Source organism: Leuciscus leuciscus (assembly GCF_965113295.1).
Source record: "Leuciscus leuciscus genome assembly, chromosome: 4".
In the NCBI taxonomy this organism is placed as follows: Eukaryota; Metazoa; Chordata; class Actinopteri; order Cypriniformes; family Leuciscidae; genus Leuciscus; species Leuciscus leuciscus.
Genome location: NC_138728.1, coordinates 21,866,449 through 21,880,819, shown reverse-complemented (window position 1 = coordinate 21,880,819; position 14,371 = coordinate 21,866,449). Strand labels below are relative to the sequence as shown.

Genomic DNA, 14,371 nt, shown 5'->3' with positions numbered 1-14,371 from the left:
GATAACTGCTATTAAATAATCTCCTGTCTTCCTCAGGTCAGATACAAGTGGAAAGTAAGAAAACCATCGTGGGAACAAAGTTTTTGCAGAATAAGTGGGAATCTTCAGGAACAACTATTCCAACAATTAAAAGCAAAGATGACTTTATATCTTACCTTGTTGTAGTAGTGAAGCTGAACCGAATGCCACTGGCCATCACTAACTCCACCTGGTACGGAAGGTGCAACCGTTGTTTTAGACTCACCTAGGACAGAAAGATGGGGAAAAAAAATGAGACGAAAAATTCGTCAAAGAGACGAGAGAAAAGTATGTACGTTAACGTTGTATATGCTATTGTACTACGAATTTTTATGTTACCAACTCATAATTTAAAGTCACTAAACACAGTTTAGTATTTTGAAAAAGTAGCTTACACAAGCTACTAACAAAAAGTAGCTAACTTAATCTATTTATGTGGGCAATATATTTTTTTAATTATACCTATTAGATTATATAATCTAGTTTTGATTTATATTGATTTTATCTGACATAAAACCAAATAGGATCTCAATTTAGGGTGAAAGAATTATAAAAAGAATAATATAACTCAATAAATAACAACAAATTAGTTTTTAATTAAATATTTTACAAAAAAAAAAAAAAAAAAGCACAAATGACTAAATCTTTTTTGAAACAAATAATTAGCATGAACTGTCTGAACAAATACATTTAAATTAAGTTTCTGTCTAACACTGCATTAATTTATATTAATAAATGCAAGTTGAAAAAGTTGGTGAAGACAGTATATTACTGTAAATGTTCAACATTCTGCATTTATGAGTACACCATAAAAACAGACGTAGCTCAAAGTGTGTGTTTTGGCATGCGATAAAGGTCTTTTTGTATAAATTGTGTCTTTGTCACCTCTGGTGCAATATAAAGTAATTTAGTGGCTACAGCACAAAGCTTCTAACATAACTATCAATCATGTTTAGATATTCTCTCTCATCAATAGAGTTCATTCAGAGGGTAGGGGCTCAAAATGTACATTGGGTTTAGAGGAATATTTACCCAAGGCAGGAGTCCCTACTGGTATTCGTAAAGAATCAGTAAAGAACAACAGAATATTGTGTCCTCTTTGATGAAAACAATTGCAACATTGTCTAAAAAATGTATTAATTTAGATTTTTTTAAAACCTAATCTTTTTTTATGAGATTTTGTACATTCTTGCATTCTTGATCACTGAAAAACTAAGAATGGTGGTCCAGCCCCTTGACCAGCTGGTCAACAGAACAGTATTAGTACAAGTGTCATGGGTTACAGCATGTAAAACAGGCTCCACAGCATGACACCACATTGTTCTCTTTGTCTGGGAAAGATTTATGTATGCTATAAGATCAACAGTCCCATTATAGGGCTGTGCTCATCTTGTGTTATTTATAACTGCCTCTGAGCTAAAGTGTATGTGTGTGTGTGTGTGTGTGTGTGTGTGTGTGTGTGCGAGAGAGAGAGAGAGAATGCATGTTTGCACAAGTGTGTCTTCCCCTGCACATGCATGGAGACGTTGGAAAGACCAGCTGGGGTCACGGCAAAGCCTCATTAAGGTTTGGACACTTTATGACTTTGAAATTCTTTGTTGTAAACACATCCACCTACAGCAAGTTTCGCTCAAAGTGACACATGACTGCACAAACAAGCTGTTTAGCATGTCACCTCGGGTCACTGTATATTGTCAACAACACTTTCTGCTGTCCCAGGAGTAAATCTGACAAACAGTCCAAAGACATACTCTATAGAAGTATACAAAAGCATCAGCAAATGCTTGGCTAAAACATTGCAAGTGTATGGTTCTCTATGCGTTAAGGTGCGTTACTGTTGCTTTAACATACCTCAGTATTTAAGGAAGTGAGAGCTACCTTCAAATGTCTGTGCCATTACACAGAGCATGTTATAATTTATGTAGCTAGCTGTAAACCTGTTGACAATTTGGCTAACTTTAGCTAACATGCTCTGCAAAATTCTCTTCAAAGAGCACTAAAATGCTGAGAATGCATACTTGCATTGGGTTATGAATGTGGACTGACACCCAATGACATGTGAAATCAAGCTTACATGACTAAAAAGCTTTGTGTTCACATACATGAGTAGAGTATATTTTGGTTAGGGGTGCATTAAACATCTGTGCTATATCTGTAATTAGCAAATAGTAGATTTTTCCATTGTATTGGTATATATCTGTGATTTTTTGTGCATGCTCATTTCCCACATTTTTACATAGGATAAAAACAATCATTGAATGATCATATCAGCTAGATTTTTTATATCAGTGAATCTCAACTAATGTTGACGCTAAGGTGACCTGGGCTTCCCGTTTGTTACAGTGTCGTACCTGCTGAGAAGGTGAGTTGAATCTGTTCCTCTATGATCTCCACAGCTATGAAGTCGTGTTTCTCGTTAAAACGACCGTTGTAAAGTAAAAGGGCGTTTCTCTCTCTTGTGGCAAACCTGGACAGAAAAAAAACATTGATCAGAACAACCAGAACTACAGGTTTTATTGAATGTCTACACTACCCCCTCATAAATATTTAACTCTATTAAGGTTCAATTGCACTTATTTCCTCATATGTTCGAATTTACGACCTAAACCAATTGAGCTACAAGAAACCTCCCAGCCAGACAGAAGAAATAACATCTATTAATCAAGGGAGGAAAAGAAAAAAATCAGAGAGGAAGTAAACGTAAGGCCAGTGGTCTAGAAACAGGAAGTGGTTCCTCTGCCTTGGGCGGCACATCCCACCTCTATCATGCCTGAGCCGTGGCACAGAGGGCAGAGGAGTCAGAGACCAGCTGCTCCACAGGAAAATGATACAAATAAAGAAAAACACTGATAGTACTCTCTCAAAATGTAGCCCTTCCTGTTTTTACACAGCACAGGAGCCCAAATATTTCTCTGATACCCCTGTCTCAACATCAGATAAAGCATCGTTTTCAACTTTACAGTTGATTTTAAACAAATTATCCACATGTCTTTCTAACTTTAAAAGACTTCACACTTAAGAAAAAGAAAAAAAAAATCTACATAAAGGGCAAACGTTATTTGAGCTTGACATTAGAATTATCAATATATGACCCAGAATGAGTAGAAGATGAGTCCAGGCATGCCAACTAGCCAGACAGAGCTCAAGGGCTCCTTATGCAACCTCTTCAACAAATTACCCTTTACAGCATGCAAAGCTTTGGGCAGATGTGTCAATGTAACAAAAAGATAAATGGGGGCATGAGACTTGAGGTCAGAAGCAATTGTCTTGTCAAATATAACCCAGTACTTACATGAAGGAAACAGTGAAGTGGAATCTCTGTTTCAGGCCTCGGAAGGTAATGAAGGACTGTCCGGGAAAGCTGCGGGTTGTCATCTCACAGAAAGGTTTCTCGTACTCTCCAGAAGGGCAATTGCATGTGAAGCCACCCACTAGCAGGTTGACACACTCACCTCCATTTTTACATACCCCGGGGACACAGCGGCCAGAGCGGGCATCTAATTCACAGTTCTCACCTACAAAGGATTATCAGAAATCTGTAAAGTTGTAATGAACTTAAAGTACTAAAAGTATTGGAATACTGATTCAACCTTTTGACATCTTTGGTCACTGTTACACAAGGTATGTTGTTACAGAGGAAAATAACCCAAGCTGCAAACGGTGTCTCAGTGAGAAAACATCTACACTGGTCTGACTCTATACGGCAGGGCTCTTCAGCTCTTGTTCTGGAGGGCCAGTTAGACTCCTGCTGAGTTTAGCTTTAACCAAATCCAAATACACCCCAACAAGCTAATCAAGGTGTCCAAACTTAGGCTACTTCAAATTACAGGTAGGTGTGTTAAATTGGAATTGGTAAAACTCTGCAGGACACTGGCACACCAGGACTGGAGCTGAAGAGCCCTACAATACTGGCCTTAGATCAAAGTTTGAGCTCTGACTTAAGTCTCAGCTTTCCATACGGAAGCACTTGACAATCCAAAAGTTCCTCTATGGCACCACCAATTCCCTTACCGAAGATGGACACACAGATCATGCAGTGTTATATTTCAACCATCATCCAGACAAGATCTGGACAAAGGGTGTTTATGTGTGGTGGGGGAACAGGATGGCAGTCCCTGTGCCTGTAATGACCCCTGATTTCCTTGGGATAATCTTTCTCTTGGAGGGAAATAGACAGATCTGTTTCCCTCTAATGTGAGAAAGCCAGAAAGGGATAGATGTTGAGGGGCAGGCTGTCATCGCCATCATAATGGACGCAGAATACCTGGAGTTGAACTGTGACCTTCAAAGCACTGAAGGAGGTGATTAGAGGGGTAATTAGCCTTGATAAAGAAGGGGGAGGTGGGTAGGAATGACAGAGGAGCCTCCCAATTGGAGATTGATCAGATATAGCCATCACAGTCTTTCATGTTATATTCGTTCTTTAAGAAACACAACTTTATTTCACATGGTGTGGCCTATCTGATCTTTGCACAAGATTCAATAAGTCCACAGGTGGACACATCATTCCTTGTGTTTGTCCACCTGTGACATGGCATCCTGACTTTTGGTTCTGAAGGCAGTGGCTCTGGTGGTTTCCCTATTTGTGGTTTACCCCAAATGACTGATGGTTCACACCTCAGGTTCTCCAGAGCAGCATTCCTTTAGCTCCTGACAAAACACTGCTCCCTAACCACAAACCACTCTACCACATAGTCCTGCAAGTTTACAGACTAAACACACAAATGCTGTGTGCCATAACATGTTTTGCACTCACCTGTGAAGTCTTCTAGACACTCACAGCTGTACCCTCCTTCTCGACTGCGGCAGCGGCCATTGTTGCGGCATGGTCCTGAGTAGCACAGGTCAATCTCGGTCTCACAGTAGTCGCCGGTAAAGCCAGCCGGACAACGGCAGCGCAGCCCGTTAATGGGATGGATTGGTCTGAAGAGAACAGTGTCAGAAGCTATGAAAGGCGGAGAGCTGTCGAACTTTAACACAGAGACACATTTCATGTAGTTTTCGCAAGGTTCCCGCAGGCAGATGTTGTCATCAAACGGAAGGACACTTTGGCTGGAGATTTTCCGTAACAGAGTTCGGTTCAGGTAGATTTGCTCCTGAAGTTCTTCCGAAGGGAAGTAGCGGTCCGGAGCTCCTCCAGGAAGCAAGGCGGAGAAGGTGACATTGAGGATGTTGCCGTTGACATCCGTGTCATTCTGGACGTTGAAGACGAAAACTCCTTCGCGACTAGTTGAGAGTACCGCTGCCACACCTTCGGCAAATAGAGAGAGCAGCGGGGATAGAAAGCGTTCCTGGGACATGTTCTCCAGACGGACCGTGATGCTGTTCGTTAGCATCTCGTCAGTGATGATGGTCACACGGAGAGTACAGAAGGCCGTCACTTGGTGGATACCATCTAAAAAGGATAGAAACAACCAATCGTTAATAATTCAGTTTTACATTCCATGAAAGCACAACCTGCCTCCAAGTCTTAGAATGTTGGCATTTTGGAATGTTATCAGTATACTTTTGGAGATATCAGTATACACTTCACACTAGAAAAGTCTGAATACTGTTTTTGGTTGGAGAAGAAAGCATGTTAACAGACAAGATTACAAAGTTGCACCACAATTAGACAGATCATCTTTTTATCTTGCTTCAGGACACAAACTTGTCTTCTCTGTTGAAACTAATGCTCGAAAAACCTCGACTTGACAACCGTAAAACACAGTAAATGCTTTCTTCCACAAAAGTACAAAACGGATTGGAATGCTTCTAATGGGATTGTACATGATCTACGGAGCTTCACACTGAATGGCAACATTTTGCATACACATTTTCAGGATAGGACAGTTGCTTCCACATTTGCCCATTTCATGCTTTTCACTCAGGTCCTTGGGTTGAGTTTTTGCTACACTGGCCAAACATTTGCTATACTTTCAGCACAAGTGCGCAAGGAATTATGTATTCTCTTATTTTGCTTATGTCATTACACTGTAAAACTGACAAAGTTCCAAAACCTTTGTCCAAAGGGATAGTTCACTTAAAAAATTAAATAATTTACTCAACCTCATGTTCCTCAAGACCTTTATGACTTTCTTCTGTAAGACATAAATAATGTTTCAGCTTTTTTTCTTCACAAAGTATAGAAATTGAAGACACATAATATTGAACTATCAACACCGCATTACATTGCCTGGAGTACTTTAGCCCAGGTCTGATTAAAGCAATCTTAAGTTGCATAGCCGTATCTGATCTCAGTCCCACAATTTTTCTGTGGATAAAATGGATTTGACAGGAAGCTCCCACAAGTACTGCAGTGGCTGTTCTGTTTTGCTAAGGGAACAACTGCAGAACAGGTGGTATATCCAATTAATACCCCCGGCAAAACAATGTGGCTAAGACCTTTCAAATATGGAGGTGTCATGTGTCTTTGAGTTGAGTTATGTGTCTCTAAATTATATCACAGCCATAAATCACAAAAAAAGGGGGTGTAGGTCACCATTCCCAGTAAATGGGTTACATTCCCAGCTCTGTCTGTAGTGCACTGTGTTCGGTCCTCTAAAGATGCACAGGATGACATAATCAATTTGCTTTGACTTCAAACTGCAGGCCTAACCTGATACAATTTGTTCACCAATAACATGCTGTTTCAGGTGTGACGTCAGAACCCGGAAGACTAATTCACTGATGGTTCTTTAGAGATTTTCCTATGGGATTTTCGATTTATGTAGAAAAGCCTGAGGTAAATTTAACTTGACGATACTTTGATGTTTTGTTCTAAATTGTAAATTACACACACCGATAGCGGAAACATGAATTTTGAAGCAGTTATGTTTGTTGTTTTCAATATGTAGGCTAACTCGTCAAGTAAGTTATGTTTACCACAGGGTTTATTTTATCTCATTATAAAACCCCATAGGAAAATCTCGAAGGAACCAGTGGCAAGTTAGACTTCCGGGTTCTGACGTCATACCTGGACCATTTTATTTGGTTTTTGAAAGTGTATTAGATTTTAGGTCATTCTCTAGTGGCTTTTGCATTTAAATTAAGTAACAAATGCGAGCTTGGTTGTGAAATAATTCTGGGTGAAAGCTTTACAATTTGAATATTATTTTAGTAGATCAAACTCTTTTTTTTTTTTTTTCAAAAGAGCAAGAAAACTCATTTTAACCCCTTAAACAATTTCAGAGCATCTATTATAGTTACTTTCAATTGTGCCTGCTTTTCTTGTGAATTAAATCTATAAACTGACACATAATTTTGAAAGTACTTTGCACACACATAAGAAAGAAAGAAAATTCCTTACTGCTCTCTCTTTCTTTCTCTCTCTCTCTCTCTCTCTCTCTCTCTCTCTCTCTCTCTCTCTCTCTCTCTCTCTCTCTCTCTCTCTCTCGTTATCATTTATATTCCTTAAATGCGAACTAAACACATTTACTGTAGGCACAGAACATCATTTTATCAACAGCGGAGGATGCTAATGAAAATATGGGCTGGCACCCAGCCTAACAAAACAGGAATATCATACCCAGTTTTTGTGCTGTTCTGGGATGAAGGATTGATTCTAACAGGTCTTTTCTCTCAGGATAGGGAAATGTGTTTTTAAACACCGTATTATATGGCATCACCAACAGCTCTTATTCTGATTCCAAACTAAATCATTAAAAACAATTCAAAGTCATCAAGAATTTCAAATAAAGTAATAAAATGAACTAGATTTCCTCTAAAGAAAGTGTGTCTTCTTAGTTTAACCCACTCACTATATCAAAATATCAGTATTTATTAAGTGGTCGAGACAAAAGTAAGACAGAATGGGTTTTTTATGGGTTTTCCACCTGACATAGCAGCGCGGTTTATATTTAGCCTGTCAGCTGTTCACTTAGTATCAATGTAAAGTTGTGTTGCTGTCAGTAACCAGGCAAAGGTTGTTGTCATGCAAAACACCCTCATGCCCCTCCATGGATAAATCAACTCTGTTAACCCTTGTACATAAAGTACACTTTAACATACTTTTAAAGTATGTACTTATTACATAAATTGAATACTTTAAAAGAATGTGAAATTTAGGTTACACTTTATTTTAAGGTGTCTTTGTCACACTGTAATTATACATTTAAGTAATATTAAGTAACTATGTACTTACTATAGGATTAGGATTAGGGTTTGGTTTAGGGTTAGTTGCATGTAATTATGCATAATGTATAGTTATTACTATATAACTACATGTAACATGTAACAATGACACTGTAAAATGAAGTGTTACCAAAATTTAAAGTGAATTTAATGTTTTTTGGATACTTAAATGCATGTTCATTGAATAATTATTAATTAAGTGTATAATGATTTAAATTCATTTTAAATGCAATTCGTTGAACTTAAATACTGTTTTTTGATCCAGTTAAGCAAGACTCAAGTACATATTTAAATGCAATTTCATTACTTCTATTGTCTTTGAAATATGGATAAAGTGCACTGCCAAATGTAGCATCTAATCTAAAATATATATAAATGTCATTCCTAATGAATCTTGTATGTATTTAAATCTATTTGTAATTACACATTTGTAATGAAGTTGCAATTTAGTATATTTAAAATATATTATTTGTAAAAGTAGGCCTAATATTGAATAAAACACTACAGTTAAAATGATAATCAAGTGCTTTAGTTTACATGTGCTTTAGTATGTTAGTTAACATGTTATTATATTATTAAAATATAATATTTTAAAATGTACTTTTAAAGTAAAACTTTTAATTTGACATTACAAAGTGCACTTTTCTAAAAGTGTACTTGATTGTGTTAAGAAACATTAATACCCCATTAATCAAGACACAAGTTGAAAACTGATTAGTTTATGAACTAACAGTATTATTACTTTATGAGGCTGCAACAATCTGTATGATAACCTTTATTATCATACACTCATATACACAAACATTCAGATAAACAAAATGAATTTAATTGGTATGTGATAGTGTGGTGTCCGTTGAAGTTTAACTTGAAGTTGTTAAGTGTGCGATACGCCTCACACTATCTTATCACAGGTATTGGATGAAAGCCACAGATATTCCAGCTGTCACAATGATTGACAAGGATTTCTTCCTCTCAGAGCAGCGTCTCGTGTAACTCGAGCTGACTAATGTAATTACGTGGAGAACATGGAAAAACGAACTCTGCCATTAGCGTTCCCTGTCATTATCCAAAACGGGCGGTCAAAGAGCAGCGGTCTGACACAAACAGGACAGAGGGGCAGTCCAGTGTGTTTAAGAGTCTGTCAGGGGTGGACTGGCACGAAATGAGTTTTCCCTTGTTGGCAAAGGATGACTAAAGAACTGGTATGCAAGACGAGACAAGCATAATTGCTCATCCTAAAGAGCTCTACTTGATTTGTGGTTAAAATAGATTAAAATCAATGATATTTCTATAGATTTTCATGTCTTAAATTAGACATACAAGTGAACAAATACATTACATCTTTCATTACGAGATGCTGCCCAGGACAGCGATGTTAAAAACAAGTCATTAAATGAGTGTAGGAAATGTGGCTGTTGTATGTGAGTTACACATCTTCAGGAGCCAATGAAAATCAGTTTGTGTGCCAATGTGACAGTCAGCATTTTACGGCCCTCCCTCAAGTTCAAATGTTTGAATCACAACAAAGGAAGAAAAGGTGCCGCCCACTGAACCCATAACACTTGAGGAACCCGCCCATGAATCCCTCCCATTCCTACAGCTCAGTGACCTGCTTTAGGTACGGTGAGGCGAAACCATGTGACCTTCTATTGTCTTCCTCTAATAAATAGACACACACATACTCAGGGTGTGAATTGCTAAGGACTCTGGAGTATGAAATCCGAGAAATACTTATTATTATGTGTTTTATGTGTTGCAAAACACCAACTATTGCAACACTGCCATTTGACTGCACTTAATAAGATTTTTATAGAACTATGCTTGAAAGTCAAGATTTAAAATGTGTAGTCATACGACAGTAAATCTTACCATGATTTAGGTACCACTGCATACACTGAGATTGGATCAAAAGTGACATACACATATGGGATACAACAAGCGATTTGTCCTAAAGAACCTGTAACATGAGAAGTGCTAGTATTTTTGGAATACAGTCTAGAAGGGGGAAAATCAAAGATTTTTTTAATGTAGAGTAGAGCTGAAAAATGACTGTAAAGTTTTAATTTACTGGCCTGAAGAACGTTTTAAAATGCATAATAATGACACTTATCTCTGTAATACATAACTGTGATTGGTAGATAGGACATTCTGTATATTTTTTACGCAATGGCCGCTAAACTGTGTAACTGACTGTTGTCCCAGGGAATAATCTACCTAAATGAGCTAGTTATAGACAAACAAAATCTACCCTTTTAGTTGTTTTAAAAATTCCTGTAATATGAACTGCTTTCATTAATATGAAACAGTCCAGATGCCAATGAAACAGTGATTTCCAGAAAAGTGGGAATGGACACAGCTGTTGTGGGGTGACTTGACGAATGGTGTGGACGCAGGTGTGAACAGGTGAAATGCTCTCTGCTGACGGTGATCTCCATACGGGACCCTCAGACTCATCTAAACACCTGCACCTGTCTCTACATGCACATGGCATAACAATCACCATGAGATCTGGGAAATGACAAACTGCTAAATATTGATCAAGTTGTATTCAATGAAGTATTAAAGTCCCCCAGTAGTCAATCATTGTATCCCTTAAAACTAATTTTTGATCGCCAAAATGACATATTTAAATGTTTTTTTCTTTGAAAAAAAACAAACATTCTTCATGCCTTAAAATAGCTTGAATGTAACTCTACATTTAGCCTCATTTAGTAGGTTCTATGAATATGCAAATTAGCCCCGCCTCCACTCACTCACAGCAGCTCAGAGATCCACTCTTTGAAAATCACACATTGATCTGATTGGTTACAAGGTAGTTTGTGACATCAGAAACACCAGCGATTTCTAACCCCTTTTTTTGAGACTGTCTTTGGTTCACTGCAGTTTTAAGGAGAAAATACTTATGAAATTACACATGGTTTGTCTTAAAGCATTTTTTTTTTTTTAAACACCACATAGACATATAAACAACATTAAAAGCTTGATTTTCACCACAGGGGGACTTTAGGAAAATGCTAATATTACTAGATTGACATTGTGCATCCTTAGAAAAATGTATGTTAAACTACAATCTATCTGGCCTTTTTAATTTAAGTTCCATGGGGAGACGTACAGTTGGGACTGTTGTTAGGCGTAGTCGGGTTCTCAGCGGTATAAAACCATGAATGAGACTCTGATACTTTACACAGTAAGGTGTTTTAAATAAAAACACACCTCAGAGTCATTGATTAACCTGAAGAATGACACTGAGAGAGGGGATAAAACATTCTTAGCCTTCCAGGAAACGACCTTGATGCAGAAATGTGACTGTTATTTTTTTATTTTTTTTGTCAAGAGTAATTAATCAGTTTTTGTGATAAGGACTTCACTTGTCATTGCCAAGCATTTGTTGACGAAGGGTTAGACAAATGAGGTCCATTTTATGCATGGTTTTGAGGGCCATGTTCAAACATGTTTGTGGTTGTTGTGTTTGGGTGGTTCCTTCTAACTCACACTCTCACACACATACAAAACCTCCAATTTCACACCTTACCCCGTCTCTGAACCACTCTGGCCCTCACTGCAGGGAATATGAGGGCGAGACGTTGTCAGATGTACCCGGTGTTTCCATCGGCCAGATGGGACCAGGCGTTTAATGAATGGGTAAAACGAGATTACAACTCGTTGACATCATCACCACCTACTCTGGCTTCAAAACCAACAGATGGAGGAGAGGGGAGGATGAGCATTTATTTTGTAATGCATAGAGAATCATGAGGCTATTGATTTTTGCTGGAGACGCATCTGGATGTATTCAACGATTACAGAATGGTACATCTCTCAAACGTTCTACAGGCAATTGTCAGAGAAGTTAAAATGATGGAAATGAAAAAGAGGATGTGAGTGACAAGTAGAGTTTGGTTATTGGGCCACATTCGTAAATCGTTGTAAAAGTAAACCTATGGTTTAATGAACAACATAAACAGAAATTTGAAATTTGATCAACAAAACAATTTGCGTAAAAAGAGTTTTATGAACAGTTTACACAGAAAGTTAATCTTTATTCTGCATTTATTCTGCAATAAGTATTTCAAATAGAAATTAGTTCGGAATTCTGCATTTATTCTGAAACAATTTACATACATCCGTAAAAATGGGTTTACAAACAATTTCCATAAACATTCATTCTGCATTTATTTTGAAAAAATACATAAGCATTGTTTTACGAACAATTAATTCTAAATGCTTAAATGAGAATGGGTTTCGAAGAAATTTACACAGAAGTTTGTTCTACATTTATTCTGAAACTATATACTTAAGAACATTTTTCGCAAGTGATTTATGCAGAATTTTGTTCTAAATTCTGCAACAATTTACATAAGAAGCAAAAAATTGGACATTCAAAATTGTTTTTTACACTCAGCAACAATTTATGTTAGAATGGTTTTACAAACAGGTTTTTTGTAAACATTTGCACAGAAATTTAGCTATTTGTGTTTTAATGAATTAACCCTAATATGTCATAATGTTGTCTACCAGGGTATTAACCAACCGTTCAACAAGTGAAACAATTCCAGTGGACAAAAATGAGTAACATACACACAACTGTGCAACTCCATTGTTCATTTAGATCTAATTAAATACAGTATATAGTCTAACAAAAGTTTGTTACTGTCAATCTCCCTAAACATTTAAGAACCACAGCCAGCTACCATATCAGGGTAGTCCAGCAGCGATAAGGGCGCCTCTGTGTAGATGTCTGTTATGACAGCTCTGAGGAGAGAGGGATGAGAGATAGATAATAGAGGAAAGAGATGTTGAGCCAGAATGTAGTGTATGCACCTACAGTAGTCACGAGCAGGCTTTGTTCCCAGAGAGCGCACTTGAGTTTTGAGAGAGTGCTTCATGTTGACTTTGAAAACTCTCGTTTGTATATCAAGAGCGGGTGCAGTAGGGGCACTGCCAAAGCTAGACTTGTCCAACTCAACATCCTCTACACAGTGAGGGCGGCTGGAGTCATGGTGTCTTTTCCTGTTCCACTCTCCATTGAAAGTGATGCATGCCTCTGCTTGGCTTTCTGGGATTAGTCGGTTCTCAGAGACGGACTGCATGCACACAAAAGACTTTATTCAGTCTGGGGAAGAGGGAGGAGGTGGGCAGACTGCAGAAGTACATCTCTCTAGCCTGTAACAGGTGGGATTACAAAACAGACCTGGCTGCAGTGGGATCAGTCCTGGAGTGCATGGGGTGGGCTGATCAAAGTAGACTCCATGTATACAGAGAAGTCTCAAGACCCAGAGTAACGCAGTCTTAAACTAAACTGGATATACAGCAGTGGCAGTCTAGTTTACTGACTTTCTAGTGAAATGGATCATCATCAGTTAGTCTAGTATTCAGACTACTGAAATGGATCATCATCAGTTAGTCTAGTGTTCAGAATACTGAAATGGATTTTCTTCAGTTAGTCTAGTGTTGAAACTACTGAAATGGATTTTCTTCAGTTAGTCTAGTGTTGAAACTACTGAAATGGATCACCATCAGTTAGTCTAGTATTCAGACTGCTGAAATGGATTTTCTTCAGTTAGTCTAGTGTTGAAACTACTGAAATGGATTTTCTTCAGTTAATCTAGTGTTGAAACTACTGAAATGGATTTTCTTCAGTTAGTCTAGTGTTGAAACTACTGAAATGGATTTTCTTCAGTTAGTCTAGTGTTGAAACTACTGAAATGGATTTTCTTCAGTTAGTCTAGTGTTGAAACTACTGAAATGGATTTTCTTCAGTTAATCTAGTGTTGAAACTACTGAAATGGATTTTCTTCAGTTAGTCTAGTGTTGAAACTACTGAAATGGATTTTCTTCAGTTAATCTAGTGTTGAAACTACTGAAATGGATTTTCTTCAGTTAGTCTAGTGTTGAAACTACTGAAATGGATCATCATCAGTTAGTCTAGTGTTCAGACTACTGAAATGGATTTTCTTCAGTTAGTCTAGTGTTCAGACTACTGAAATGGATCATCATCAGTTAGTCTAGTGTTCAGAATACTGAAATGGATTTTCTTCAGTTAGTCTAGTGTTGAAACTACTGAAATGGATTTTCTTCAGTTAGTCTAGTGTTGAAACTACTGAAATGGATCACCATCAGTTAGTCTAGTATTCAGACTACTGAAATGGATTTTCTTCAGTTAGTCTAGTGTTGAAACTACTGAAATGGATTTTCTTCAGTTAATCTAGTGTTGAAACTACTGAAATGGATTTTCTTCAGT

At 37.6% G+C, this 14,371-nt stretch overlaps 1 protein-coding gene across 7 annotated transcripts in view; it reads right to left on the bottom strand.

Moving 5' to 3' along the window:
* The window catches only part of celsr1a (cadherin EGF LAG seven-pass G-type receptor 1a), a 94,117-nt gene that overhangs the window by 51,223 nt on the left and 28,523 nt on the right, over positions 1–14,371 (bottom strand). For all 7 annotated transcript variants that reach the window (XM_082167367.1, XM_082167365.1, XM_082167368.1 and 4 more), the window contains exons 2-5: positions 4,775–5,413; positions 3,311–3,533; positions 2,370–2,485; positions 156–244 (exon numbers count right to left, since the gene is read on the bottom strand). In XM_082167367.1, the coding sequence (XP_082023493.1) occupies positions 156–244; positions 2,370–2,485; positions 3,311–3,533; positions 4,775–5,413 (1,067 nt within the window). The remainder of the gene's footprint in view (positions 1–155; positions 245–2,369; positions 2,486–3,310; positions 3,534–4,774; positions 5,414–14,371) is intronic.